Raw genomic sequence first — 26,584 nt, 5'->3', positions numbered from 1 at the left:
ACATTTTCTGTTTGCCGCAAAATTGAAAAACAACTGAGTCAAAATGCCTTGCGATCTGGAGGGTGGGCTTTTGCACCCCCCCCCCCCAGTGTGGATTTTAGAACATTCCATGATTTTAAAGACTCATGTACACGGAGTATACCAGACATTAGGAACACCTTTCTAACATTGAGTTGCACCCCCTCCCCTTTTGCCCTCACAACAGCCTCAACTCGTCGGTGCGTTCCACGGGGATGCTGGCCCAATGCTTGCCACAGTTGTCAAGTTGGCTGGATGTCCTCTGGGTGATGGGCCATTCTTGATACACACTGGGGAAACTGTTGAGCGTGAAAAACCACAGCAGTGTTGCAATTCCTGGCACCTACCGTACTCCATTCAAAGGCACTTCAATCTTTTTGTCTTGCCTATTCCCTTTCTGAATGACACACATGCACAGTCCATGTCTCGATTGTCTTTAATCGGTCTCCTCCCCTATATCTACACAGAGTTTAACCTTTCTGATCTCCCCATCCCGGATCCGGGATCGTGAATACAGACTCAAGCTCATTACCATAACGCAACGTTAACTATTCATGAAAATCGCAAATGAAATGAAATAAATATGCTAGCTCTCAAGCTTAGCCTTTTGTTAACAACACTGTCATCTCAGATTTTCAAAATATGCTTCTCAACCATTGCAAAACAAGCATTTGTGTAACAGTATTGATGGCTAATGTAGCATTTAGCGTAGCATTTAGCATTAGCATTCAGCTGGCAACATTTACACAAAAAAACAGAAAAGCATTAAAATAAAATCATTTACCTTTGAAGAACTTCAGATGTTTTCAATGAGGAGACTCTCAGATAGCAAATGTTCAGTTTTTCCTGAAAGATTATTTGTTTAGGACAAATCGCTCAGTTTTCTGCGTCACGTTTAGCTATGAAAAAAACCCTGTATCCAGGATTGTGTAAATCTATCAGCAAGCTCATTAGCATAACACAACGTTAACTATTCATGAAAATTGTAAATGAAATGAAATAAATATGCCATCTCTCAAGCTTAGCCTTTTGTAAACAACACTCATCTCAGATTTTCAAAATATGCTTCTCAACCATAGGAAAACAATCATTTGTGTAAAAGTAGCTAGCTAGCGTAGCATTTAGCTTTAGCATTTAGCATTAGCGTTAGCATCCAGCACGCAACATTTCAACAAAAACATAAAAGCCTTCAAATAAAATAATTTACCTTTGAAGAACTTCAGATGTTTTCAATGAGGAGACTCTCAGTTAGATAGCAGATGCTCAGTTTTTCCAAAAAGATTCTTTGTGTATTAGAAATAGCTCCGTTTTGTACATCACATTTGGCTACCAAAAAAAAACGAAAATTCAGTCCTCAAAACGCGAACTTTTTTCCAAATTAACTCCATAATATCGACTGAAAACATGGCAAACGTTGTTTAGAATCAATCCTCAAGGTGTTTTTCACATATCTCTTCGATGATATATCGTTCGTGGAAGTGTGCTTTCTCTCCTGAATCCCAGGAGAAAATGCCCGCACCTGAAGATTATGCACAAATTTAGACAAAGGACACCGGGCGGACCCCTGGAAAATGTAGTCTCTTATGGCCAATCTTCCAATGATATGCCTACAAATACGTCACAATGCTGCCGACATTTTGGGGAAATGGCAGAAGCTCTAAGCTTATTCCTGTCGCATTCACAACCATATAAGGAGACATTAGAAAACAGAGCTTCAGAAATTCTGCTCATTTCCTGTTTAACGTATCATCTTGGTTTCGCCTGTAGAATGAGTTCTGGTTACAGACAAAATCTTTGCAGATTCTGAAACTTCAGAGTGTTTTCTTTCCAAAACTGTCAAGAATATGCATAGTCAAGCATCTTTTCGTGACAAAATATCGCGCTTAAAACGGGAACGTTTTTTATCCAAAAATGAAATAGCGCCCTTAGAGATGCAACTGGTTAAGTGGATTTCACAAGTGTCATCAATAAGGGATCATAGCTTTCACCTGGTCAGTCTGTCATGGAAAGAGCAGGTGTTCTTAATGTCAAATCAAAGTGTATTTGTCACGTGCGCCGAATACAACAGGTGTAGTAGACCTTACAGTGAAATGCTTACTTACAGGCTCTAACCAATGGTGCGGAGAAAAAAGTGTGTGTGTAGGTAAGTAAAGAAAAACAACAGTAAAAAGACATTTGAAAAAAAGAGTAGCAAGGCTATATGCAGACACCTGGTAGTCACGCTTATTGAGGTAGTATGTACATGTAGGTATTGTTAAAGTGACTATGCATATATGATGAACAGAGAGTAGCAGAAGTGTAAAAAGAGGGGTTGGCGGGTGGTGGGACACAATGCAGATAGCCCGGTTAGCCAATGGCAGGCAACTTTGCCCCAGTGATGTACTGAGCCGTACGCACTACCCTCTGAAGTGCCTTGCGGTCGGAGGCTGAGCAATTGCCGTACCAGGCAGTGATGCAACTGGTCAGGATGCTCTCGATGTTGCAGCTGTAGAACCTTTTGAGGATCTCAGGACCCATGCCAAATAGTTTTTGTTTCCTGAGGGAGAATAGTCTTTGTCGTGCCCTCTTCACGACTGTCTTGGTGTGTTTGGACCTTGATAGTTTGTTGTTGATGTGGACACCAAGGAATTTGAAGCTCTTAACCTGCTCCACTACAGCCCCGTCGATGAGAATGGGGACGTGCTTGGTGCTCCTTTTCCTGTAGTCCACAATCATCACCTTAGTCTTGGTTACGTTGAGAGATAGGAGTTTATTCTGGCACCACCCGGCCAGGTCTTTGACCTCCCTATAGGCTGTCTTGTCGTTGTCGGTGATCAGGCCTTCCACTGTTGTGTCGTCAGCAAACTTAATGATGGTGTTGCAGTAGTGCCTGGCCATGCAGTTGCGGGTGAACAGGGAGTACAGGAGGGGACTGAGCACGCACCCCTGGGGAGCTCCAGTTTTGAGGATCAGTGTGGTAGATGTGTTGCTATCTATCCTCACTACCTCGGGGCAGCCTTTCAGGAAGTCCAGGATCCAGTTGCAGAGGGAGGTATTTAGTCCCAGGATCCTTAGCTTGGTGATGAGCTTTGAGGGTACTATGGTGTTGAATGCTGAGCTGTAGTCAATGAACAGCATTCTCACATAGGTTTTCCTTTTGTCCAGGTGGGAAAGGGCAGTGTGGAGTGCAATAGAGATTGCATCATTTGTGGATCTGTTTGGGTGGTATGCAAATTGGAGTGGGTCTAGGATTTCTGGGATAATGGTGTTGATGTGAGCCATTACCAGCATTTCAAAGCACTTCATGGCTATGGACGTGAGTGCTACAGGTCTGTAGTCATTTAGGAAGTTTGCCTTTGTGTTCTTGGGCACAGGGACTATGGTGGTCTGCTTGAAGCATATTAGTATTAGACTCAAGGGACATGTTGAAAATGTCAGTGAAGACACCTGCCAGTTAGTCAGCACATGCCCGGAGCACACATCCTGGTAATCCATCTGGCCCTGCAGCCTTGTGTATGTTGACCTGTTTAAAGGTTTTACTCACGTCAGCTACGGATTGCGTGATCACAGTCGTCCGGAACAGCTGACGCTCTCACGCATGCCTCAGTGTTGCTTGCCTCAAAGCGAGCATAGAAGTGATTTAGCTCTTCTGGTAGGCTCGTGTCACTGGGCAGCTCGCGGCTGTGCTTCACTTTGTAGTCTGTAATAGTTTGCAAGCCCTGCCACATCCGACGAGCGTCAGAGCCGGTGTAGTACGAATCAATCTTAGTCCTGTATTGACGCTTTGCCTGTTTGATGGTTCGTCGCAGGGCATAGCGGGATTTCTTGTAAGCTTCCGGGTTAGAGTCCCGCACCTTGAAAGCGGCAGCTCTACCCTTTAGCTCAGTGAGAATGTTGCCTGTAATCCATGGCTTCTGGTTGGGGTATGTACGTTCAGTCACTGTGGGGACGACCTCCTCAATGCACTTATTGATAAAGCCAGTGACTGATGTGGTGTGTTCCTCAATGTCATCGGAAGAATCCCGGAACTTGTTCCAGTCTGTGATAGAAAAACAGTCTTGTAGTTTAGCATCTGCTTCATCTGACCACTTTTTATAGACCGAGTCACTGTTGCTTCCTGCTTTAATTCTTGCTTGTAAGCAGGAATCAGGAGGATAGAGTTGTGGTCGGATTTACCAAATGGAGGGTGAGGGAGAGCTTTGTACGCGTCTCTGTGTGTGGAGTACAGGTGAGCTAGAATTTTATTTTCCCTCTGGTTGCACATTTAACATGTTGATAGAGATTTGGTAGAACTGATTTAAGTTTCCCTGCATTAGTCTCCAGCCACTAGGAGCGCCGCCTCTGGGTGAGTGGTTTGCTTATTTCCTTATACAGCTGACTTAGTGCGGTCTTGGTGCCAGCATCTGTCTGTGGTGGTAAATAAACAGCCACGAAAAGTATAGCTGAGAACTCTAGGCAAGTAGTGTGGCCTGCAGTTTGTACACCCAGTGTATATTATCTGTGTCCATGTTCAGCCACAACAGAAACAGGTATTACAGTTCTTCAGGTCCCTGTTCTTAATGTTTTGTATACTCAGTGTATTTTAACAGACAACTCCTATTTTTACAACTTAGGTCAGCTATTCTGGCCTATAGAAACTACCGAACCATCCAATGATGTGATTTATAAATAAATGATCTGTGCTCCCGAAAGGATTGATCTCCATATAAACAACTTTTAGAAAGCTCATTCTGGGCTAGCCGTTAATGAATCTGAACAACCCTTTAACTGGAACAGAATGTGAAACAATATTACCTTGACATCCCGTAATCCGAACCATCTATTTAAACCTTTTAAGTTTGTTCAGACTGGTACAATTTAAATTGTAAAAAACTTTTCCTTGAATTTAAACATTCAAGGAAAAGTTTTTTACAACTTAAATTTGTTTACTGTTCCCCCTAAATCAGGTAGGCACATTCCTTCATATGGTGTGGGAGTGCCCTGTCGTTACATTTCAAAGTGCATGAATGTAAATATTCAATGAGTTGCATCTACTATGTTACTAAACATCAGTAGCTCCTTGAATCTCTCAAACGATCAGAGACCATTACAACTGTCAGGCAGAACATCAAAAAAGATGTTGGCACTTAGAAGGCAATCACCCCCCCGTCACTGTTAGAAGTTACAGCATTACAATTATTGACAGTGAGAGCGAATGGTGCTAGTCAAATAACAATTAAGGCCTGGAAAATTATACCCATACAAATAAACAAACGATAAAACCAACATTTTTACAAAATCTTTTTTTTATTTTTATTTTTAGCTTTCTTTACTTTCAGACCCACAGGGAAGGGGTGGAATGGGGAGGGTGGAGGTAAATGCATCCTCTGTTGATGAGCAACCTTAGATGTTTCGGTGGGGTAGAGGGGGTCCGGGCTTAGGGCAGGCAGGCCCAGTGTTGGGTCCATCTCGATGACCTGCTGACGGGATGAAGAGTGACAGAGTGTGACTGGCTCTGCCTGATTACTCCAGTACATTCAATACCCATTACACAAGCATGGGGAGAGGCCTGTGTGTTACATTACCCAGAATGCTTCACTCTTATTACATAGGCTGCCTCTCTGTCCTGTCAGCTGTTGTCTAATAGGGTTACAGGCATTCTCTGGCACTTAGCACGAGGTCACAACTAAGCTACTTATACCACGCAGTGCTCAAGTCGAGACTAACTTTTTCCACCGGTGGCGCTTGTGCTACAAATCTTTTCAGTGGATGGGCCCCAGCACCTGATTTGGTCGCACACAATAAAAGGCCACTCTAAAATGTGCAGTTTTGTCACACAGCACAATGCCACAGAGTTAAGGGAGTGTACAATTGGCATGCTGACTGCAGGACTGTCCACCAGAGCTGTTGTCAGAGAGAATGTTATGTTCATTTCTCTACCGTAAGCTGCTGTTTTAAAGAATACATCCAACCTGCCTCACAACCGCAAACCTCGCGTAACCATGCCAGCCCAGGACCTGCTGGGTCGTCTGAGTTCAACCACCCAGACAGCTGATGGAACTGTGGGTTTTCACAACCGAAGAGTTTCTGCACAAACTGTCAATTGTCTCCAGGGAAGCTCATCTGCATGCTCGTCGTCCTAACCAGGGTCTTGACCTGACTGCAGTGGGCAAATGTTCACCTTCAATGGCCACTGGCATGCCATCACCTTGGGGCCGTGCATGGTAATGTCGCAAGGATTTGTTCACAATTCCTGAAGCTCAACATTTCCCGGTTCTTCCATGGCCTGCATACCCACCCGACATGTCACCCATTGAGCATGTTTGGGATGCTCTGGATCGACATGTACAACAGCGTGTCCCAGTTCCCACCAATATTAGTTGTCCTTTTTAATTCAATTAGCAAGAGTCCGTTGTGTTTGGCTAGCTGTTTTTGTCCTGTACAGTGTAGGCCATATGTGAGGGCAGAGTTTTCTAAACGAATGCCCCGCGACTGATACAAATCATCACATCATTCAGCCAGGTAGGCTTACTTTGCAGTTAAAATTTTAATTAGGAAGGGTTTTTAGGAAAGCCTTTACAAATGTTCATTCAAACAGATCATAATGACCGAATTGCGCATTGGCAAAGATTCAACCAAAACGTTGGGACTATTTGCATACATATTTGCAATACCCATTGCTGTTCTGAATAAATCTTCACAATTTTAAAAACAAAGCGAATTGTGAACCAACAACTTGCTACATATTTTTGTTCAGTGGCACCCTTGTGCTACGCTAAACTAGCAGGGCTGACATAGAACCTTTACCCTATAGGACACACAGACGTTTACATAAATACACGTTTACACATACAAAGTGGGGTAGAGGTCAAATAAAGCAAACTCCCATTGTTAAAGTACTGTAGTAACTTGCATGATAAGCCGAATTGAAGCGGAGTTGTACTAGCTACTAAGTAAGTGGGCTTGTTTTTAGATACTCCCCTGTAGTACTGGAGTATACAGTAGAGCTATAGTCAGGTGGGCCATTCTGTCAGTGCTTCAGCCAACTCTGCCGTGTTCATTCATACCAGATGGTATCTGTAGGATGACGAGGCATGCCGTTTTTTTTTCTGCAAGACATATGAGCTTTCCACCCAGACGGGTACTTTTATTCATACACTGACAGAACACAATGAGATATTCCATTCTACCTGTCTGGAGGCCATCATTAACTGGATTGAGGGACAGAGAAAGGGAGTAAAAGATCTATACAAGGAGGGAGTAAAATATCTGTACAAGGAGGGAGGGAGGGAGAAGAGATCTGTACAAGGAGGGAGGAAGAGAGGTGAAGGGAGGGCGGGGAATGTATGGGGATTGGAGGAAAAGACATAGCTCATATGTCGTCTGGGTTCTATATCCTAGAAATGGAATGAATTCTATTTCTATGTTCTGTATCCTCCAGCTCAGAGAGAACTTCGATACTCTGCTTGTGGCTGTGCTAGCAGGTAGGGGGTAGCGTGGGGGACTGATACATATTTGATGAGGGTTAACAGGTAGAAATGAGAGCGATAGAGAGAGAGAGAGAAGTGTGACACTGCTGTAGTATAAATCTCCTATGTTAGATAATTAGGGAGATGGTGGTAGAGGAAACAGTCTGTGAATTATACATGCAGCCCTACAGGGGGGAGTAGCAGTGTCTCTTTTGCCCTCTCAACCTCTTTTTGTCAACCCCCCCCCCCTCTTTCTCTTCTCTCAACATGCACTCACCGGGCGGACAGAAATCTATTGATCTGTTCCTTTTTTTTCCCCTCTCACCCTCTCTTTTGTCCTTCTCTGTTTTGATTTTGACCCCTGGTGTCTGTGCTGCTTTGGAGTCAGTGATCCTGGTGACAGGTCTGTCTAATCACACTGTACAGGCTAGCGGGGTTGCTGTGTAAGGTTGCTTCAGTACATAGGCGACTCGGAATAAGATGGGACGTTAGTAGCAGCACGTTTTCTTTTGGAACAGCACTATTAATGTTTAGGAGAAAGACTGATCGAAGGCTGTGGGGTAAAGTAACGCCAATATCTATATGGACGCATGTCATGTGGGTGCAGTAATTTGTATGTAGCTTATAGCATTAGGTCAGCCTCTGAGTTATGACTGGTGTGTGCGACAGGACATTATACCCTTGTAGTTGAATGGAGACGAGTGTTGTGATATGGTGTGGGTAGTCATTTATAATGGATGTTAGTTCCACTGGCTGTTGAGCTGTGTTCATTTACTGTAATTGACATTCCCATAGAAAATAAGTACCCTGAGCGGTGAACCTACGCACAAGTGTTTACCTTTTTCTTGTTTTTTTTTGCTTAAGCTTTTACCCACCTTTTGCTGAAGGAAAAAAAATGCATTGACCATATAGGCACTTTACTTCACTCACTGTGAACGGCGGTCAGAGTTTACCCATCTATTTTTATCACTGATAATACATTTGACAACCCCGCACCTCAGCACTGATCTACAGTATGGCAGTGTTTACCCTACCATTCCTTACCATTTGTATAAGGGTGGTGGATCTCCTCACTTTGCTTTGTTGCTCCTGACCAGAGTTTGGCTTCTATTGTTTTCCAACTGACAACTCAGTTGAAAACAGTAGAACTCGACTCATCTCATCCTCTGCTCCAGTCTTTTTTTTGTTTCCTTTTGTTTTGTTGGGTGGGGTGGATCGGCTTTAATATTTCAAATTGATTGTGGCTTCTACGTTGTAGAATAATAGTGAAGACATCAAAACTATGAAATAACACATGGAATCATGTAGTAACCACAAAGTGTAAAAAAAAAAAAAATCTTATCTAAATATTTTAGATTTGAGATTCATCAAAGTAGCCACCCTTTGCCTTGACAGCTTTGCACACTGGGCATTCTCTCAACCAGCTTCATGAGGTAGTCACCTGGAATGCATTTCAATTAACAGTTGTGCCTTGCTAAAAGTTAATTTGTGGAATTTCTTACCTTAATGCGTTTGAGATAATCAGTTGTGACATGGTAGGTAGGTGGGGGGGGGGGTATACAGAAAGACCAAGCCCATATTATGGCAAGAACAGCTCAAATAACCAAAAAGAAATGACAGTCCGTTGTGACTTTAAGACATGAAGTTCAACATTTCAACAAGGTCAACATTTCAAGAACTTTCATAAATTCTTCAAGTGCAGTCGCAAAAACCAGGCGCTGTGATGATAATGGCTCTCATGAGGACCGCCTAAGGAAAGGAAGACCCAGAGTTACTATTGCTGCAGATGATAAGTTACCAGCTTAGGAAATTGTAGCCCAAATAAATGCTTCAGAGTTCAAGTGCCAGACAGATCTCAACATCAACTGTGAGACTGTGAATCAGGGCTTCATGGTCGAATTGCTGCCAAGAAGCATGGTGGAGGAAGTGTGGTGGTGTTTTGCTATGATTTTATTTAGAATTCAAGGCACACTTAACCAGCATTCTGCAGTACTACACCATCCCATCTGGTTTGCGCTTAGTCCCATTATCATTTGTTTTTCAACAGGACAATAACCCAAAACACACCTCCAAGGCTGGGTAATGGCTATTTGACAAAGAGGAAGCGTGACCTGGCCTCCACAATCACCTGACCTCAACCCAATTGAGGTGGTTTGGGATGAGTTGGACTGCAGAGGGAATTCAAAGCTGCCAACAAGTGCTCAGTGTATGTGGGATCTACTTCAAGACTGTTGGAAAAGCCTTCCAGGTGAAGCTGGTTGAGAGAATGCCTAGAATTTGCAAAGCTGTGAAGGCAAAGGGTGGCTACTTTGAAGAATATAAAACATTTTTTGATTTGTTTAACACTTTTTGTTACTACATATATAATATGTTCCTTTATGGTTGTATCCTATATACAGTGGCTGTGAAAGTATTCACCCCCTTGGAATTTTTCCTATTTTGTTGCCTTACAAAAATATATTTTAATTACAGGTTGTATCATTTGATTTAAACAACATGTCTACCACTTTGATGATGCAGAATATTTTTTACTGTGAAACAAACCAGAAATAAGTCAAAAAAACAGAACTTGAGCGGTCATAACTATTCAAGTCAATAGTTTGTAGAGCCACCTTTTGCAGCAATTACAGATGCAAGTCTCTTGAGGTATGTCTCTATAAGCTTGGTACATCTAGCCCCTGGGATTGTTGACCATTCTTCAAGGCAAAACTGCTCCAGCTCCTTCAAGTTGGATAGGTTCCGCTGGGTTTTTTTTAAATGTTGTTTATTTATTTATTTATTTTTAATAGGTGGGCTGTCCTCTCTTGGCAGGTTTGTTGTGGTGCCATATTCTTTCAATTTTTTTTATAATGGTCCTTTAATGGGATGTTCAAAGTTCCAATTATATTTTATTTTTTATAACCCAACCCTGATCTGTACTTATCCTTAACTTTTTCCCTGACCTGTTTGGAGAGCTCCTTTTTTAAATGTTATTATTATTTTACCTTTAACTAGGCAATAATTCTTATGTTCAATGACGGCCTAGGAACAGTGGGTTAACTGTCTTGTTCAGGGGCAGAACGACACATTTTAACTTGTCAGCTCGGGGATTCTATCTTGCAAACTTTCGGTTACTTGTCCAGCGCTCTAACCACTAGGCTGCCTGCCACTCCTTGGTCTTCATGGTGCCGCTTGCTTGTTGGTGCCGCTTGCTTGCTGGTGCCGCTTGCTTGCTGGTGCCGCTTGCTTGCTGGTGCCGCTTGCTTGCTGGTGCCGCTTGCTTAGTGGTATTGCAGACTCTGGGGCCTTTCAGAACAGGTGTGTGTTTTTATATGTGGCAAAAGGTCGCAAAGTTCAAGGGGGCCGAATACTTTCGCAAGGCTGTGTGTGTGTATGTGTATGTGTATGTGTATGTGTATGTGTATGTGTATGTGTATGTGTATGTGTATATGTATATGTATATGTATATATATATATATATATATATATATATATATATACATATACATATACATATACACATACACATACACATACACATACACATACACATACACATACACATACACATACACACACACAGCCTTGCGAAAGTATTCGGCCCCCTTGAACTTTGCGACCTTTTGCCACATTTCAGGCTTCAAACATAAAGATATAAAACTGTATTTTTTTGTGAAGAATCAACAACAAGTGGGACACAATCATGAAGTTGAACGACATTTATTGGATATTTCAAACTTTTTTAACAAATCAAAAACTGACAAATTGGGCGTGCAAAATTATTCAGCCCCTTTACTTTCAGTGCAGCAAACTCTCTCCAGAAGTTCAGTGAGGATCTCTGAATGATCCAATGTTGACCTAAATGACTAATGATGATAAATACAATCCACCTGTGTGTAATCAAGTCTCCGTATAAATGCACCTGCACTGTGATAGTCTCAGAGATCCGTTAAAAGCGCAGAGAGCATCATGAAGAACAAGGAACACACCAGGCAGGTCCGAGATACTGTTGTGAAGAAGTTTAAAGCCGGATTTGGATACAAAAATATTTCCCAAGCTTTAAACATCCCAAGGAGCACTGTGCAAGCGATAATATTGAAATGGAAGGAGTATCGGACCACTGCAAATCTACCAAGACCTGGCCGTCCCTCTAAACTTTCAGCTCATACAAGGAGAAGACTGATCAGAGATGCAGCCAAGAGGCCCATGATCACTCTGGATGAACTGCAGAGATCTACAGCTGAGGTGGGAGACTCTGTCCATAGGACAACAATCAGTCGTATATTGCACAAATCTGGCCTTTTTATGGAAGAGTGGCAAGAAGAAAGCCATTTCTTAAAGATATCCATAAAAAGTGTTGTTTAAAGTTTGCCACAAGCCACCTGGGAGACACACCAAACATGTGGAAGAAAGTGCTCTGGTCAGATGAAACCAAAATTGAACTTTTTGGCAACAATGCAAAATGTTATGTTTGGCGTAAAAGCAACACAGCTGAACACACCATCCCCACTGTCAAACATGGTGGTGGCAGCATCATGGTTTGGGCCTGCTTTTCTTCAGCAGGGACAGGGAAGATGGTTAAAATTGAAGGGAAGATGGATGGAGCCAAATACAGGACCATTCTGGAAGAAAACCTGATGGAGTCTGCAAAAGACCTGAGACTGGGACGGAGATTTGTCTTCCAACAAGACAATGATCTAAAACATAAAGCAAAATCTACAATGGAATGGTTCAAAAATAAACATATCCAGGTGTTAGAATGGCCAAGTCAAAGTCCAGACCTGAATCCAATCGAGAATCTGTGGAAAGAACTGAAAACTGCTGTTCACAAATGCTCTCCATCCAACCTCACTGAGCTCGAGCTGTTTTGCAAGGAGGAATGGGAAAAAATTCAGTCTCTCGTGTGTGTATGTGTATATATATATATATATATATACTGATATCATGTGACACTTAGATTGTGTACAGGTGGACTTTATTTCAATAATGGTCTAACTTCTGAAAGTAATTGGTTGCACCAGATCTTATTTAGGGGCTTCATAGCAAAGTGGGTGAATACATGTGCACGCACCACTTTTCCATTTTTTTTAATAGGGGGGTTAAAAACAAATCATTACACAAAATTGTCCAAATTGGTTAGGTGTATGTGCAATACATGAATTCCAAATAAAAATCAATTTAAATGACGGGTTCTTATGCAACAAAATAGGAAAAATTGCCAAGGGGAATGAATACTGTTGCTTGTGTGGTGTGTGTGTGTAAACTCAGCAAAAAAAGAAACGTCCCTTTTTTTCAGGACCCTGTCTTAATTCATAAAAATCCAAATAACTTCACAGATCTTAATTGTAAGGAGTTTAAACACTGTTTCCCATGCTTGTTCAATGAACCATGAACAGTTAATGAACATGCACCTGCGGAACAGTTGTTAAGACACTAACAGCTTACAGACGGTAGGCAATTAAGGTCACAGTTATGAAAACTTAGGACACTAAAGAGGCCTTTCTATTGACTCTGAAAAACACCAAAAGAAATATGCCCAGGGCACCTGCTCATCTGCGTTAACATGCCTTAGGCATGCTGCAAGGAGGCATGAGATCTGCAGATGTGGCCAGGGAAAGACATTGCAATGTCCGTACTGTGTGACGCCTAAGACAGCGCTTCAGGGAGACAGGACGGACAGCTGATCGTCCTCACATTTGCAGACCACGTTGTGTGTTTATTGTCGGAGGAATGAGCCTTACACAGAGGCCTGTACTTTGGAGCGGGATTGATTTGGAGGTGGGGGGTCCTTCGTGGTCTGGAGCTGTGTGTCACAGTATCATCGGACTGAGCTTGTCATTGCAGGCAATCTCAACGCTGTGTGTTACAGGGAAGACCTCCTCCTCCCTTGTGGTACCCTTCCTGCAGGCTCATCCTGACATGACCCTCCAGCATGACAATGTCACAAGCCATACTGCTCGTTCTGGGCGTGATTTCCTTCATGACAGGAATGTCAGTGTTCTGCCATGGCCGGCAAAGAGCCCGGATCTCAATCCCATCGAGCATGTCTGGGACCTGTTGGATCGGAGGGTGAGGGCTAGGGTCGTTCCCCCCCAGAAATATCAGGGAACTTGCAGGTGCCTTGGTGGAAGAGGGGGTTAACATCTCACAGCAAGAACTGCCAAATCTGGTGCAGTCCATGAGAAGATGCACTGCAGTACTTAATGCAGCTGGTGGCCACACCAGATACTGACGGTTACTTTTGATATTTGACCCCTCCCCCCTTTTTGTTCAAGGACACATTATTCCATTTCTGTTAGTCACATGTCTGTGGAACTTCTTCAGCTTGTCTCAGTTGTTGAATCTTATGTTCATTCAAATGTTTACACATGTTAAGTTTGCTGAAATAAACGCAGTTGACAGTGAGAGTACGTTTCTTTTTTGTGTGTGTGTGTGTTGCAGTCACTTTGCAAAGATTTGAATCTGGCGTCACTTTTGGTATCTGTTAATGTGCCATGTTCATCAACCATGTGCCTCCAGTCTTTGTGAGAGGAGCTGCCCTCTCTCTTCCAGTATTCATGAGACTCTGGTTGTGTGAGCATGAACACAGGGCTGAGCTCCGGCATGGGGCTGAGAGGAGTCATGGTCTGCCCGGTCACCTGATGACACCTGACACTACTGGAGTCAGCCAGGCGAGGAGGGAGGGGAGGGAGGGAGGGAAAGAGGTCAGTAAGAAAGAAGAGGATCAGAGAGACTGAAAGAGGAAGCGAGGAAAAGAGGAAACGAGAAAGAAACGGGACGTTAGTGAAACAATTACCGGAGTGTTCTGTCAGCTGTGTATTGTGACTAGTGACCAGCCTCTTAGCATCGCAGTGGCTCGGCTCAGGATACATAGCATAGCAGTGAAAGGAGCCAAGTGGGACAATGTAAGAGGATCACAATCTCATCCCATGATTATCATTCTGTACTGCCGTCTGCAGAGGTTGAAATGTAATCACAGCTCAGAAGCTACCAGAATAACACTGTTGTTCTGAAACGGCCCCTTGTAAAGATGTGACAATATGATCCAGATCATCTCAAAGGTTTTGCAAAACCAGATTTTGAACAAATGGAAATTGTGTTCGTCTGTCTGTGGCTTAACAGGGGTAAACAAATGTGGTGATAATCCTCATTGTCATCATGATACCAGTCATTTAATGTGTTGTTTTTCAGAAGAGGAGTTGAGGAAGCTACGAGAGGAAACAAATGTGGAGAAGATAAAGGAAGAGCTGGAGAGGGAGAGGGGGAAGAGGCTCGACCTCGAACTGAGAATGAACGAGGTTCTAAAATCCAGGTCGGTGATGGAGAGAGCGAGGGGAACATAATGTGTGTCATCTCATTCTCTAAGTGTTGCTCACTTGGAGATAGTTACATCCCTCTCTGTCTGTCTCTCGGTGTGTCTCTCGGTCTGTCTGTCTTCTGTGTGGAATGTGGAATGTCTCCTTGTCCTTACAGTAAGGTCTACAAGGGCATAGAGGGCATGATGCATTATACATCAAATAACCAACATTTAGAGGCGGCATAAATCCCATGAAGGGTGTACTTGAATGAGTCTTTGCAACACTATGTAAACAAACAATCTTTTTCTATTTTTTTCTCCTTTTTTTTCCCTATACTTCTATCAGGTTGGAAGACTCGCCGCCACAGCCTGCCCGTAAACCCCCGTCTCCAACGCCTGCTGCCAATGGCAAAGACGCAGGTAAGCAAGGCAGAAAGTGGACGATGGTGTAACGCCTATGACCGCTGATAGTAAACCCCAAAAACCGCCCCCCTATCTCTACGGTTTATGGATTGAAGAGACCAGATTGATACTGCTCACACTGATCCCAGATCTGTAAAGATCTTAAATAAGATGCCAGTTTCCGTATTTAACGAGCCTTGGGTCAGAAGAAACCTTTGTCAGAAACAGCAGTAACTCCCATCGGTGAAATAAAAGGGTTTGTAGGACTACAGGGCAGCCAGGGACTGTGGGAAGGCATTCAGGAGTCTGGTTGAAGCCAGTGATAGCCCGGTGGGGCTGTAGACCTGACTGGAAAAGAACAGGGGACCGACGTTTCCTGTGACTCTATAGGGACTGTGGGAAGACTGTAATAACCCTATATGTGGGAGGGGGGGGATTCAGAATGATGGAGAATCTATTTTCTCCATGGGGGATTTCACATATTGACAAACACACTCACAAAGGATCTTGAATCACTTGAGACAATGCAGAATACCTATTTTTCATCAAAGTTAATGTGTGTGTGTGTGTTCTCATATCAAAACAATTTCTTCAAAAAGGATCCGTTTCCCCATTCATTTTAAAACTCTAACCCAACCGTAAGGACGAGCAGCTTTAATAGCATTGTTTAGTGCAGAACACATTCTGGGTGCTAAAAACATCCTGTTTACCAGATATATGTTTTAGTGTGTGTGTGGAGCACAGATTACTGGCAGGCAGCCTATCTGCCAGCAGGCTGGAAGAAAGAAGTATCTTTTGTAGAAGTATCTTTTGTAAAAGCAAAAATCTTGATTCTTTTAGGGTTCCAGAACCAGTTTGTCAAGTAGCTTCAGGCGCTGGTGACACTGGTAAGGGTTTTATTTTAGGGTTCCTGATCACTGTTTTAGGGTTTCAGAACCAGTTTGTCAAGTAGCTTCAGGCGCTGGTGACACTGGTAAGGGTTTTATTTTAGGCTTCCTGATCACTGTTTTAGGGTTCCAAAACCAGTTTGTCTAGTAGCTTCAGGCGCTGGTGACACTGGCGAGGGTTTTATTGTAGGAAATGGGCTAGGTTTAATCTAGGCCAAACAGGCCCATGGTGTTAGTTAGAGCAGCCTCGCCAAATGTAGAATGTGCGTACTTGAATTTGTGTTTCTGTACGAGACACACAAGGAGCTCAGTGTGTAATTTAGGTTAATGGGTCTTTGGTATTAACTCTAAATTAAACCAGCGTCTTAACAGGGCGATCTACAGACCTGTATCTCCTTCTCTACCCGTCTTCATTTAATAAACGGCTTCAGGTAGGTAGTTGCCCTTGGTCACAGAAACTCCAAACCGACAGGGAGGCACCTTCATTGTACTAATTATAAACCTGCGCTGCCTGTAAACCTCTCTTCCTGTGTCTGTCTTGTCCTCGCTCTCCCTCGTTCCCTGTCTTTCGAATGTGCATTTTATTCATGTTCAGTGACGAGATGAAAGACAAAAAGAACAGACATGCGTCCTCTTCGTGTGCAGTAATGTGAAGCGCCCACTAACAAATAAAGAAGCCTATTGAGACCGTGACCTTCAACTCTGCCCCCTCCAGACAAAGAGAAGCCGCCGCAGGGGGAGACCCTGTACTTGCGGGCGTGGAGGTGGCTCTATGACAGGTTGGGGGTCTACATCGAAGACTTCCGCTTCGTCCCGGAGGAGAACACTGTGGAGGCTGAGGAACCGCTAAGCGCTAAAAGGTGTGTCGTTGTGCTCATACGATGGGTTGTCAAAATCCTAGAAATACAATAGAATGAATGGGTCCTCCCCATCATGGATTATTGGTTTAAATTGGAATGTCTGTTCTTGTAAATGTATTTCTATGTTCTAAAAGGTGAGTACTGAATGAGGTGGTGAAAACGGCAATCACATTGAGAGGCTGCGTTGTAGTAGTCTATCGGAACATGGTGAATTTGTTGCACCCCACATGGCCAGTACTCTACCACTCACAGAAACAGTAGTCTTTCACCCCAACCTTAACAGTAGTGATGTGAATCCTATACACACTCTCAATCTCTGGACCTTCTCTATATGTTGCACATCACTGAATACAGTGTCTGTGCCCTCTGGTGGTGGCTCGACCACACTACCACACTCCCTGCAGCCATTGACTGAGGCTATAGACATTGCCCTCGGGCACTGATTTAGGATCAGCTTCACTATCCCCCAATTCTAACCTAAATTCCTCACTGATCTTAGATCACTGTCTAGATGCAACTCATACATTATGCTCCACTTTAAGCTAGCTGGGTTCAGTCTAGGACTTGGCTCATTTTGCTGCTCAGCACAGATCAGATTGTACAGGGTTTACTCATCCTTCAGGTCATTGGCTGCTGTGACCGTAGGCAGACGAGTACTGTAAACACACACGTACGTACACGGTTTGAAGTGCACACGGATTGGATAAAAGTTGGCAGCACAGGTGGAAAGCTCTAGAAATAAAGAATGTAGAATGTATTGTAGCAGACCTTTTGTGGAGAGAACCTAGAGAAATGGATTGAGCTCTTCATTCTTTCCTCTCCTCCTTGCCTCTGTGTGACTCATAAACAGAATGATCAGTGGGTTGAGGTGTTGCTACCTCCGCAGGAACATTTCGCTCTTTTAGTAGACGTTTGAGGATTGTGCTCCCCCACTGTGTGGTGTCTGTGTAAAGTGCATGCTAAAAGTCCTGTTGTAACATCTACAGTTTTGTGTGTCCCTCTCTCCAGGCTAACAGAGAACATGAGGCGACTCAGTGAGTATTTATAGATGAATTCCCACTCAGAACAGTCACACCTTCTGCCGTTGAGCTACTGCTGTCAGATATTGTAATGTGACAAGTTGATGACTGAGTTTGTATTTTCCCCAGAGCGAGGAGCTAGACCTGTCACTAACTTCATGAGGAACCTCTCAGCCTTATCCAACTGGCACTCCGTGTACACCTCAGCTATTTCCTTCATAGTGAGTACAACTGCTCCTATCTGTCTTTTTTTTTTTTAAGATATGCGAGTCATGTCCAAATCATCTAGAAGTAACTTTATTGTGCTACACAATTCATTTGAGTAACTTTTAGGATGATTTAGACATGAAGCCCCAAAAAAATGCTAATATTGGTATCGTTGACTTGCATTGGATTTGTGCCACAAATATAAAAAGTTGTCATTTGGTGACGGATGAACAAAACCAAAGCATGGATCGCTGTCATACCATGTCCCTAGACTGCTTACAGTGTAAGGAAACTAATATGTAACTGTAGGAGTTTGACTACTGGAAACCCTTCTCTCGACTTTGACACATGCTATTCCACAGAGATGGACATTGACCAAATGTCTCTTCTGTTTGTCTCTTCAACTTCCTCTCATTCGATGTCCCAGATCTCCCACTATATTCAGTAGTGCTTGTCATTTGGAAGACTTGTATATTACATCTAGTGATTGCGAGAAATAGGATGCAGGCTAAGTGCTGGATGAAATGACGAATGCCATTTGTTTCCTCCGGTCTCAGATCTACATGAATGCTGCGTGGCATGGCTGGGCCATCCCCATGCTCCTCTTCTTGGCCATCCTGAGGCTCTCCTTGAATTACCTCATTGCTAAGTGAGACATGCATACACACACACACACACACACACACATTGATATTACATTGTCATGTATTGATGACGCTGAGTGATCCAACTACACTGAACCAGAGTATGTGAGTGGAGCTCGAGCGGAGCGTGCCCAAATTCCCAAAGACTGGAGCGTCGGACTTCTCATCCGCTCCAATTTTGTTCCGGTAGCACTCACTTCACGAACTCAGGGCATGCCTGGCCCAGCATGCATCTGTGGTCTACTCGTGTGCTGCCTCAGCTACACTGTCATGGAGTTCACTAAGTATTTTCATAAACTGATAAAACACACAGGTGCTAAATCGAGGTGACTTTTATAAAGATGAGGACCAAGGGAAGGGAGTGCAGTGATGTAGTGTCCACAACTAAGGTGGATATATAACGAAGTTGTAGCAAAGTATTTATAACACATCTAAATCTCTTAAACGTTTCGTAAATGTTTTGTTCTATGATCTATACAATAGGCCTGGCATATTCCCACGTTCAAGGAGCTTTCTGTTTTGATTGGGTTATTTAGCCTAAAAACCTTTTTAGACCTACATATAGAAAAATAAATAAAAACCAACTCTGCATCTCTGCACAGCCTGAAAAGATTCGCCAAAAGGGTGTTTATCATCCCCAGTGACTCTGCAAGTGAGGGGATATTCTCTGCTCCTGGCCGGTTCTCCATGTACCGTCACGTAAGCCTGAAGCCCCAGACTGGCCAAACTCGGATTTCTAAAAATGTATTATAAAAATGAATTCAAAGGCACTTTTTTTTTTGTTTTAAATTGAATTTAATACTTAGTATATCACAATTTTATAGACTGTACTGATGTAACGCAACGGAATGCTGAGGGCTTAATGTCCCTACCAGCCTATTGTGTAGCACTCGCAAATGCTTCACAATGTATTTCTTTGTAGTCTATAGCCTTGAAATAATATAGCCCTAAATAATTATTTTTCGTTCCTTAGGCTCCCTGTCTGGCTCCTGGCCTATTTAGAGTGTTTATATGCTGTTTAATGTGACATGTAGCCCATTTGGAAATGGTTTGCTTCTTCCATTCACCTTTTTCATGTTTAAACAAATAGTTTCCATTCAAATCCATATGGTTTGGTTTCTTAAAAACCAATTGGTTAGGTCCAGGTAGTCACAAAAATAGATGAGTGTTGGTTAAATTGTGATTTTAATGAATGGAGCTTATTTGGAGTGTTTGTTTTTTTTTAGCTGAGCTGTAGGAAAGGACATGGAACGGTGTGAATGCAAACATGCAACAATTTCAAAGATTTTACGGAGTTACAGTTCTTCTCAGGAAATCAGTCAATTTAAATCAATCAAGCCCTAATCTATGGATTTCACATGACTGGAAATGCAGATATGCCTCTGTTGGTCAGAGAGACCTTTTTTAAAGAAAGAAAAGTAGGGGCGTGGATCAGAAAACCAGACGGTATCTGGTGTGACCACCATTTGCCTCATTGTGGGTGACACAGCTCTGTCGCATAGAGTTGATCAGACTGACGACTGTGCAATGCTGTCCCACTCCTCTTCAATGGCTGTGCGAAGTTGCTGGATATTGTCGGGACCTTAGACACGCTGTCGTATACGTCGATCCAGAGCATCCCAAACGTGCTCAATGGGTAATATGTAAAATGCAATTGTGTTCGTTGTCCGTAGCTTATACCATAACCCTACCGCCACCATGGCGCACTCAGTTCAGTGTTGACATCAGCAAATCACTCGTCAACATGCCGCAATACACGCTGTCTGCCCGGTACAGTTGAAACCGAGATTGATCCGTGTAGAGCACACTTCTCCAGCGTGCCAGTGGCCATTTAAGGTGAGAATTTCCCCAATGAAGTTGGTTACGACGCCCAGGTCAAGAACCTGGTGAGGACGACGAGCATACAGATGAGCTTCCCTGAGAAGGTTTCTGACAGTTTGTGCAGAAAGTTTAAGGTGCAAACCCAGTTTCATCAGCTGTTCGGTTGGCTGGTCTCAGATGATTCCGCAGGTGATGTGGAGGTCCTGGACTGGTGTGGTTACACGTGGTCTGCGGTTGTGAGGCCAGTTAGACGTACTACCAAATTCTCCAAAACAACATTTGAGGTGGCTTATGGTAGAGGAATTAATTTAATCTTATCTGGCAACAGGTTGGACATTCCTGCAGTCAGCTTGCCAATTGCACACTCGCTCTAAACTTGAGACATCTGTGGCGTTGTGTGACAAAACTGCACGTTTTTAGTGGCCTTTTATTGCCCCCAGCACAAGTTGCACCTGTGTAATGATCACTCTGATTAATCCGCTTCTTGATATGCCAACCTGTCAGGTACACTATCGGTCAAAAGTTTTAGAACACCTACTCATTCAAAGGTTTTTCTTTATTTTTAGTGAGGACATCAAAACTATGAAATAACCCATATGGAATCATGTAGTAACCCAAAAAAGTGTTAAACAAATCCAAATATATTTTATATTTGAGATTCTTCAAATAGCCGCCACTTGCCTTGACAGCTTTGCACATGACACTTGACACTCTTGGCATGCTCTCAACAAGCTTCTCCTGGAAAGCTTTTCCAACTGTCTTGAAGAAGTTCCCACATATGCTGAGCACTTGTTGGCTGCTTTTCCTCCACTCTGCAGTCCAACTCCTCCCAAACCATCTCATTTTGGTTGAGGTCGGGGGATTGTGGAGGCCAGGTCATCTGATGCAGCACTCCATCACTCTCCTTCTTGGTCAAATAGCCCTTACACAGCCTGGAGGCGTGTTGGGTCATTGTCCGGTTGAAAAGAAAAATGATAGTCCCACAAAGCCCAAACCAGATGGGATGGCGTATCACTGCAGAATGCTGTATTAGCCATGCTGGTTAAGTGTGATTGACTCAAACGCATTAAGAAATTCCACAAATTAACTTTTAACAAGGTACACCTGTTAATTGAAATGCATTCCAGGTGACTACTTCATGAAGCTGGTTGAGAGAATGCCAATAGTGTGCAAAGCTGTCATCAAGGCAATTTGAAGAATCTCAAATATAAAATGTATTTTTGATTTAACACTTTTTGGTTACTACATGAATCCATATGTGTTATTTCATAGTTTTGATGTCTTCACTGTTATTCTACAATGTAGAAAAAAATAAAGAGAGAACCTTGAATGAGAAGGTGTTCTAAAACTTTGGACCGGTTGTGTAGATGGATTATCTTGGCAAAGGAGAAATGTTCACTAACAGGAACATTAAAGAAGTAACTGTGTGTGTGTGTGTGTGTGTGTGTGTGCACATTATATTTCAGCTCATGAAACAAGGGACCAATACTTTTACATGTTGAGTTCATATTTACCAAGTTTTGATCAATAAATTCATACGCCACTCTCTTACATGTAATTACACTGTACCTACCTATTTAATGTGGTGCAGCTCATTTTCTCAGAATCTATTCAGAGCAGGGATGGGCCACTTTGATAGGGGTGGGGCTTCCAAAAATATAAACTCATCATGGGGGACCACAGAGGCTGGCGGGTGCAGACCCCACACATGCAGTCAGAACCGTCCCTAGTCTTTTTAGAGACCCCAAGCAAAACGTTGTTCCCTGCCACTTTGCGAAACAAAACATTCTAAAGGCCCCCTCTAGACTGCAGATAAACAAATGCCGATTTTTAATTTTGAGTGAATGACTTAAAAATCAAAGGGTGCGATTACTAAAAGTGTAGATAGCTGGCCGCTAAACTAATTTACCAATCTAAAAAATATTAGCTGACACGGGCAAATTACGTGACAGTCAGTGACTGACATAAGAGAAACTGCTTATGCACAACCAAAATGTGTGTGTTCTTTCATTTGAACTCTCAACAGTAAGATCATTTGAAATTGATCCGCAGGTGCCCGTCCTGCTTTTAGAGTTTGTTTGTTGTTGTTGACATTTTTACATCTTCCCTTTTCAGAGGTTGGAGGATTCAGTGGAGCATTGTGCCGGACATTACGGATCCTATAGTAAGACGCCTCCCATTTCACATGACTTCCTCTTAGCTTCCTGATCCCACAGGAAGTGGCCTGTCGTATTTCCTGCCTTATGGCATGAGCTGATTTTGTTTGGGTTTGTTTCGTGCAGGAACCGTCAAAGGATGATTTGACTGTGTCTGAAAAGTTCCAGTTAGTGCTTGATGTGGCACAAAAAGCCCAGGTACAGTAGTAGCCAGCACCGACACACACAAGCACGCATAAATACGCACGTCATCACACAAATACACACACAGACGCACACCACATTAAGACATTGTGTGTTTTGGGAAAGTCATTTTTCTGGGCTTTTTTTTCACAGAACCTTTTTGGTAAGATGGCGGATGTTTTGGAGAAAATAAAAAAGTAAGTAAGAAATGGTTGTTTCACTGTCTTACCATTCTATGCTCTTTCCCTCTGATGTTGGTCTGAATAGTTAATCAAAATGGTTTCTCTCTCGCCCCTCGCTCTGTCGCCCTGTGTGTGTGCAGCCTATTCATGTGGGTGCAGCCTGAGATCACTCAGAAGCTCTACATCAGCCTGTGGGTTACCTTTCTCTCCTCCTGCATACTGCCCTATAAACTCGTGGGCTTCATGATTGGTGAGTACAAGCACACATAAACATACACACACAGACACGCTGCTGCAGCCACACACACACACACACACTGAGTGAAATGCTATAGTTACGTAACATTCAATATAAAAACACCCCTTTGTTCTCTTCATTGCTGCTCAGGGGCATTGTCTCTTGGCACACTGAGATTCATTGTTTGTTCCTCTCTAAAGCAATTAGTCTTCTCCTGTGTGTTCCCTGTTGGTGCCTGTTTAGTTTACAGCAGAGACACGTTTTATGAAATGCATAAAAAGTGTAAACAATAAAGTATACCAACAATAATTTTTTTTTGTGCCATCCATTGTGCTTAGCAACATTACTGTCTCAACTTGTTTTTAATCTGAAGAGAATTGGCTTTTTAAAGTCTCTTCTTTTTCTCTCAGGGCTGTATGCAGGGATCAAGTTCTTCATCATAGACTTCTTGTTTAAGAGCTGTCCCAAGCTGAGGGACAAATATGACACCCCTCACATCGACTGGAACAACCTACCAACTGATCCACAGTTGAAGGAGAGGACCAACGCTACAATGTCTCGACGGGTGAGGACACGCACTTATGATGGCGTACACAGACGCACATGTACATATCCACACGCACGCAACATATCCAGCATACAATCACAATTACACACACACACACACACACACACACACACAGTGATCTGACATAACTTACTCTGGGCACGCACAAATAACTCTCCCCATAGAGAAAGGAACCAATTGTTTATCCAACCCAAACTTCCCGAACACTAGCCCTTATCCAAATGCTAAATAACTAAACCATAACCACAATACAAAAGTATCTACTACAACTCAAGCATAGATTTTTGATTTAAAAATAACCATGATGAGCCTTAACCACTTTAAAAAAAAATGTAACCCTTTAAACAAACCTAATTTACCTCGACACTGCCACCTGAATGTCATGCTCTGTCATATGCGTGTGTGTCTGTGTGTCTGTATGTGACCGTGTGTTGAGTGTTTGCGATGTCTTATCTTGGTCTGTTTCCTCAGCCAGTTGGCAGTACTGTTAGTGGTGCTAGATGGTCTTTTGCTTTAGTGACTGTCAACTATACGTTGTGTTTTGTTTCTCTCTCTCAGCTGTCTGGGTCTGAGAAGGTAGGGACTCTGGTGTGCCTCTGTCCCCTTACGTTACATAGTGCCTGTGTGTGCCACCAGCTAAAACATGTATAAGTGTGTGTGTGCGCGCGTGTGGTTCACGACAAAACCTCCCAGCATTAACTGAGTGTTTGAATAAATGGATCAAAAATGTCAATGTCAATATCCACTTTTCGTGGGCCATAATGTCATAATGTTGAACCCTTTACTTGAACCAATTCTGAATTGATTTGTGACATTTGTTTTAATCCATTTTCCCAGACATACTCTGTAGTAACCAGGTTGTTCAGTGTGCTGCCACAAACCCAAAGCACCACTGTTAAAAGCCACTTCAATGTGACTAGTGTAGTAATACACTATAGTCCGGTTTACAGTAGCACCTCTTATTTCCCACATAGTTTACCTCCTAGAACACACAATTGTTATTCCTTCATATCGATGGTAAGATAATCAGGTAAGGTAAAACTTTTCTAGTGATTCCAATTTAGTAGAACAATCACTCGATTTTTAAAATCATTTGCCAGGTAACCCTTGGAAAAACAGAGCTAACTAGTGTGTCTGAATATTCCACAACTATGTAGCTAAGACTTATTCTACTGCTATTCTAAGACTTATTCTACTGCTATTCTAAGACTTATTCTACTGCTATTCTAAGACTTATTCTACTGCTATTCTAAGACTTATTCTACTGCTATTCTAAGACTTATTCTACTGCTATTCTAAGACTTATTCTACTGCTATTCTAAGACTTATTCTACTGCTATTCTAAGACTTATTCTACTGCTATTCTAAGACTTATTCTACTGCTATTCTAAGACTTATTCTACTGCTATTCTAAGACTTATTCTACTGCTATTCTAAGACTTATTCTACTGCTATTCTAAGACTTATTCTACTGCTATTCTAAGACTTATTCTACTGCTATTCTAAGACTTATTCTACTGCTATTCTAAGACTTATTCTACTGCTATTCTAAGACTTATTCTACTGCTATTCTAAGACTTATTCTACTGCTATTCTAAGACTTATTCTACTGCTATTCTAAGACTTATTCTACTGCTATGTAACGTTACAAATAATCCCATCTATCTACTGTATAGTTAGGGGCCGGCCTGCCTGCCTGCAGCATGAGGGCGTATATTGTACTGTAGCTGTAAACGGCATGGCCATTTATCTGCAGAGCTCCCTACTCTCACTCCCAGCATTACATACACTAACTAATCCACTACTATACCATACTGTCTGTACTGTACACTGACTTCTGATCCCCCCCCCCCCCCCCCCCCCCCCCCGCCTGACGTGTGCACTCGCTCACCCCCCTTCAGGGATTTACCCTTCACTAAAAGCATTGGATTGGTGGGTGTAAGTATGCATAGGCAAAAAACAGGTGGGCAATGTTCCACCATAAATCTATACATTGAGGGGTAGTGAACCAGTGCACACTTCAGGGCAGAAGTGTAGAGGATGGAATAGACAATTCAATAAATTAAGTTTACATAGCAATGTCCTCACTTAGAAATGAAACTAACAAAGATGACTGATTTACCTACATGTACTGTAAGTGTACTGTGTCTATGAGTGTGCTCTGCGCTTTGCACGAGAACCTCACCCTGAGGCTGATGTTAGATAAGACACAAGTTGTTTGCAAGGCTATGTTATGAGGAGCACATACTCCTACTGTGTACAGATGAATGGCCTCCATCTTATGTTTCCTATCTCTGTGAGAGGCTGTCTCCCAGTTTAGTCTCCGAGAGAATCCGTAGTGGAAGATGGCTACAGTAGTGCTCTGTAGTAAAATTATTCCTCTTCTTCCTCCTCCTCCTCCTTCCCCACCCGCTCTCCAACTCCTTCTCCTCATTTTCCTCCCTCTGTGTGTCTTCCCCCTCCTCCCACACCCCCTCCTCTCTAGATTCAGCCTGTGGTGGCTAGAGGTAGCCTAGCAACCGTCCCGTGCGGTGTAAGCCTGGATGCTGACAGCGCCAGGATTCATAGCACCAAGAAGGGAGCCTTTCATGAGATCTTCAACGTCTCAGAGAATGAGCGCCCTCTACCAGGTCAGAGGACTAACTGCACCTAAAATATTTAGTTTTTTTCTTTTTCTGCCATTTAACTTTTTTGTT

General features: G+C 42.9%; 1 protein-coding gene across 8 annotated transcripts in view; it reads left to right on the top strand.

Moving 5' to 3' along the window:
- The window catches only part of gramd4a (GRAM domain containing 4a), a 66,802-nt gene that overhangs the window by 36,242 nt on the left and 3,976 nt on the right, over positions 1-26,584 (top strand). For 4 of the 8 annotated variants that reach the window (XM_090200236.1, XM_021563381.3, XM_090200237.1 and 1 more), the window contains 12 exons: positions 14,616-14,736; positions 15,068-15,141; positions 16,726-16,870; positions 17,879-17,904; positions 18,019-18,110; positions 18,654-18,745; positions 22,677-22,725; positions 22,844-22,915; positions 23,054-23,097; positions 23,223-23,332; positions 23,731-23,885; positions 26,374-26,518. In XM_090200236.1, coding sequence (XP_090056362.1) covers positions 14,616-14,736; positions 15,068-15,141; positions 16,726-16,870; positions 17,879-17,904; positions 18,019-18,110; positions 18,654-18,745; positions 22,677-22,725; positions 22,844-22,915; positions 23,054-23,097; positions 23,223-23,332; positions 23,731-23,885; positions 26,374-26,518 — 1,125 coding nt within the window. Of the gene's footprint in view, positions 1-14,615; positions 14,737-15,067; positions 15,142-16,725; positions 16,871-17,878; positions 17,905-18,018; positions 18,111-18,653; positions 18,746-22,676; positions 22,726-22,843; positions 22,916-23,053; positions 23,098-23,222; positions 23,333-23,730; positions 23,886-24,446; positions 24,632-26,373; positions 26,519-26,584 lie in introns of those variants that run through there. The other 4 variants (XM_090200242.1, XM_090200241.1, XM_090200240.1 and 1 more) reach the window with 4 other exon arrangements.

Source organism: Oncorhynchus mykiss, chromosome 15, assembly GCF_057628025.1.
Source record: "Oncorhynchus mykiss isolate SJ-2025 chromosome 15, ASM5762802v1, whole genome shotgun sequence".
In the NCBI taxonomy this organism is placed as follows: Eukaryota; Metazoa; Chordata; class Actinopteri; order Salmoniformes; family Salmonidae; genus Oncorhynchus; species Oncorhynchus mykiss.
This window is presented reverse-complemented; position numbering and strand designations above follow the sequence as displayed.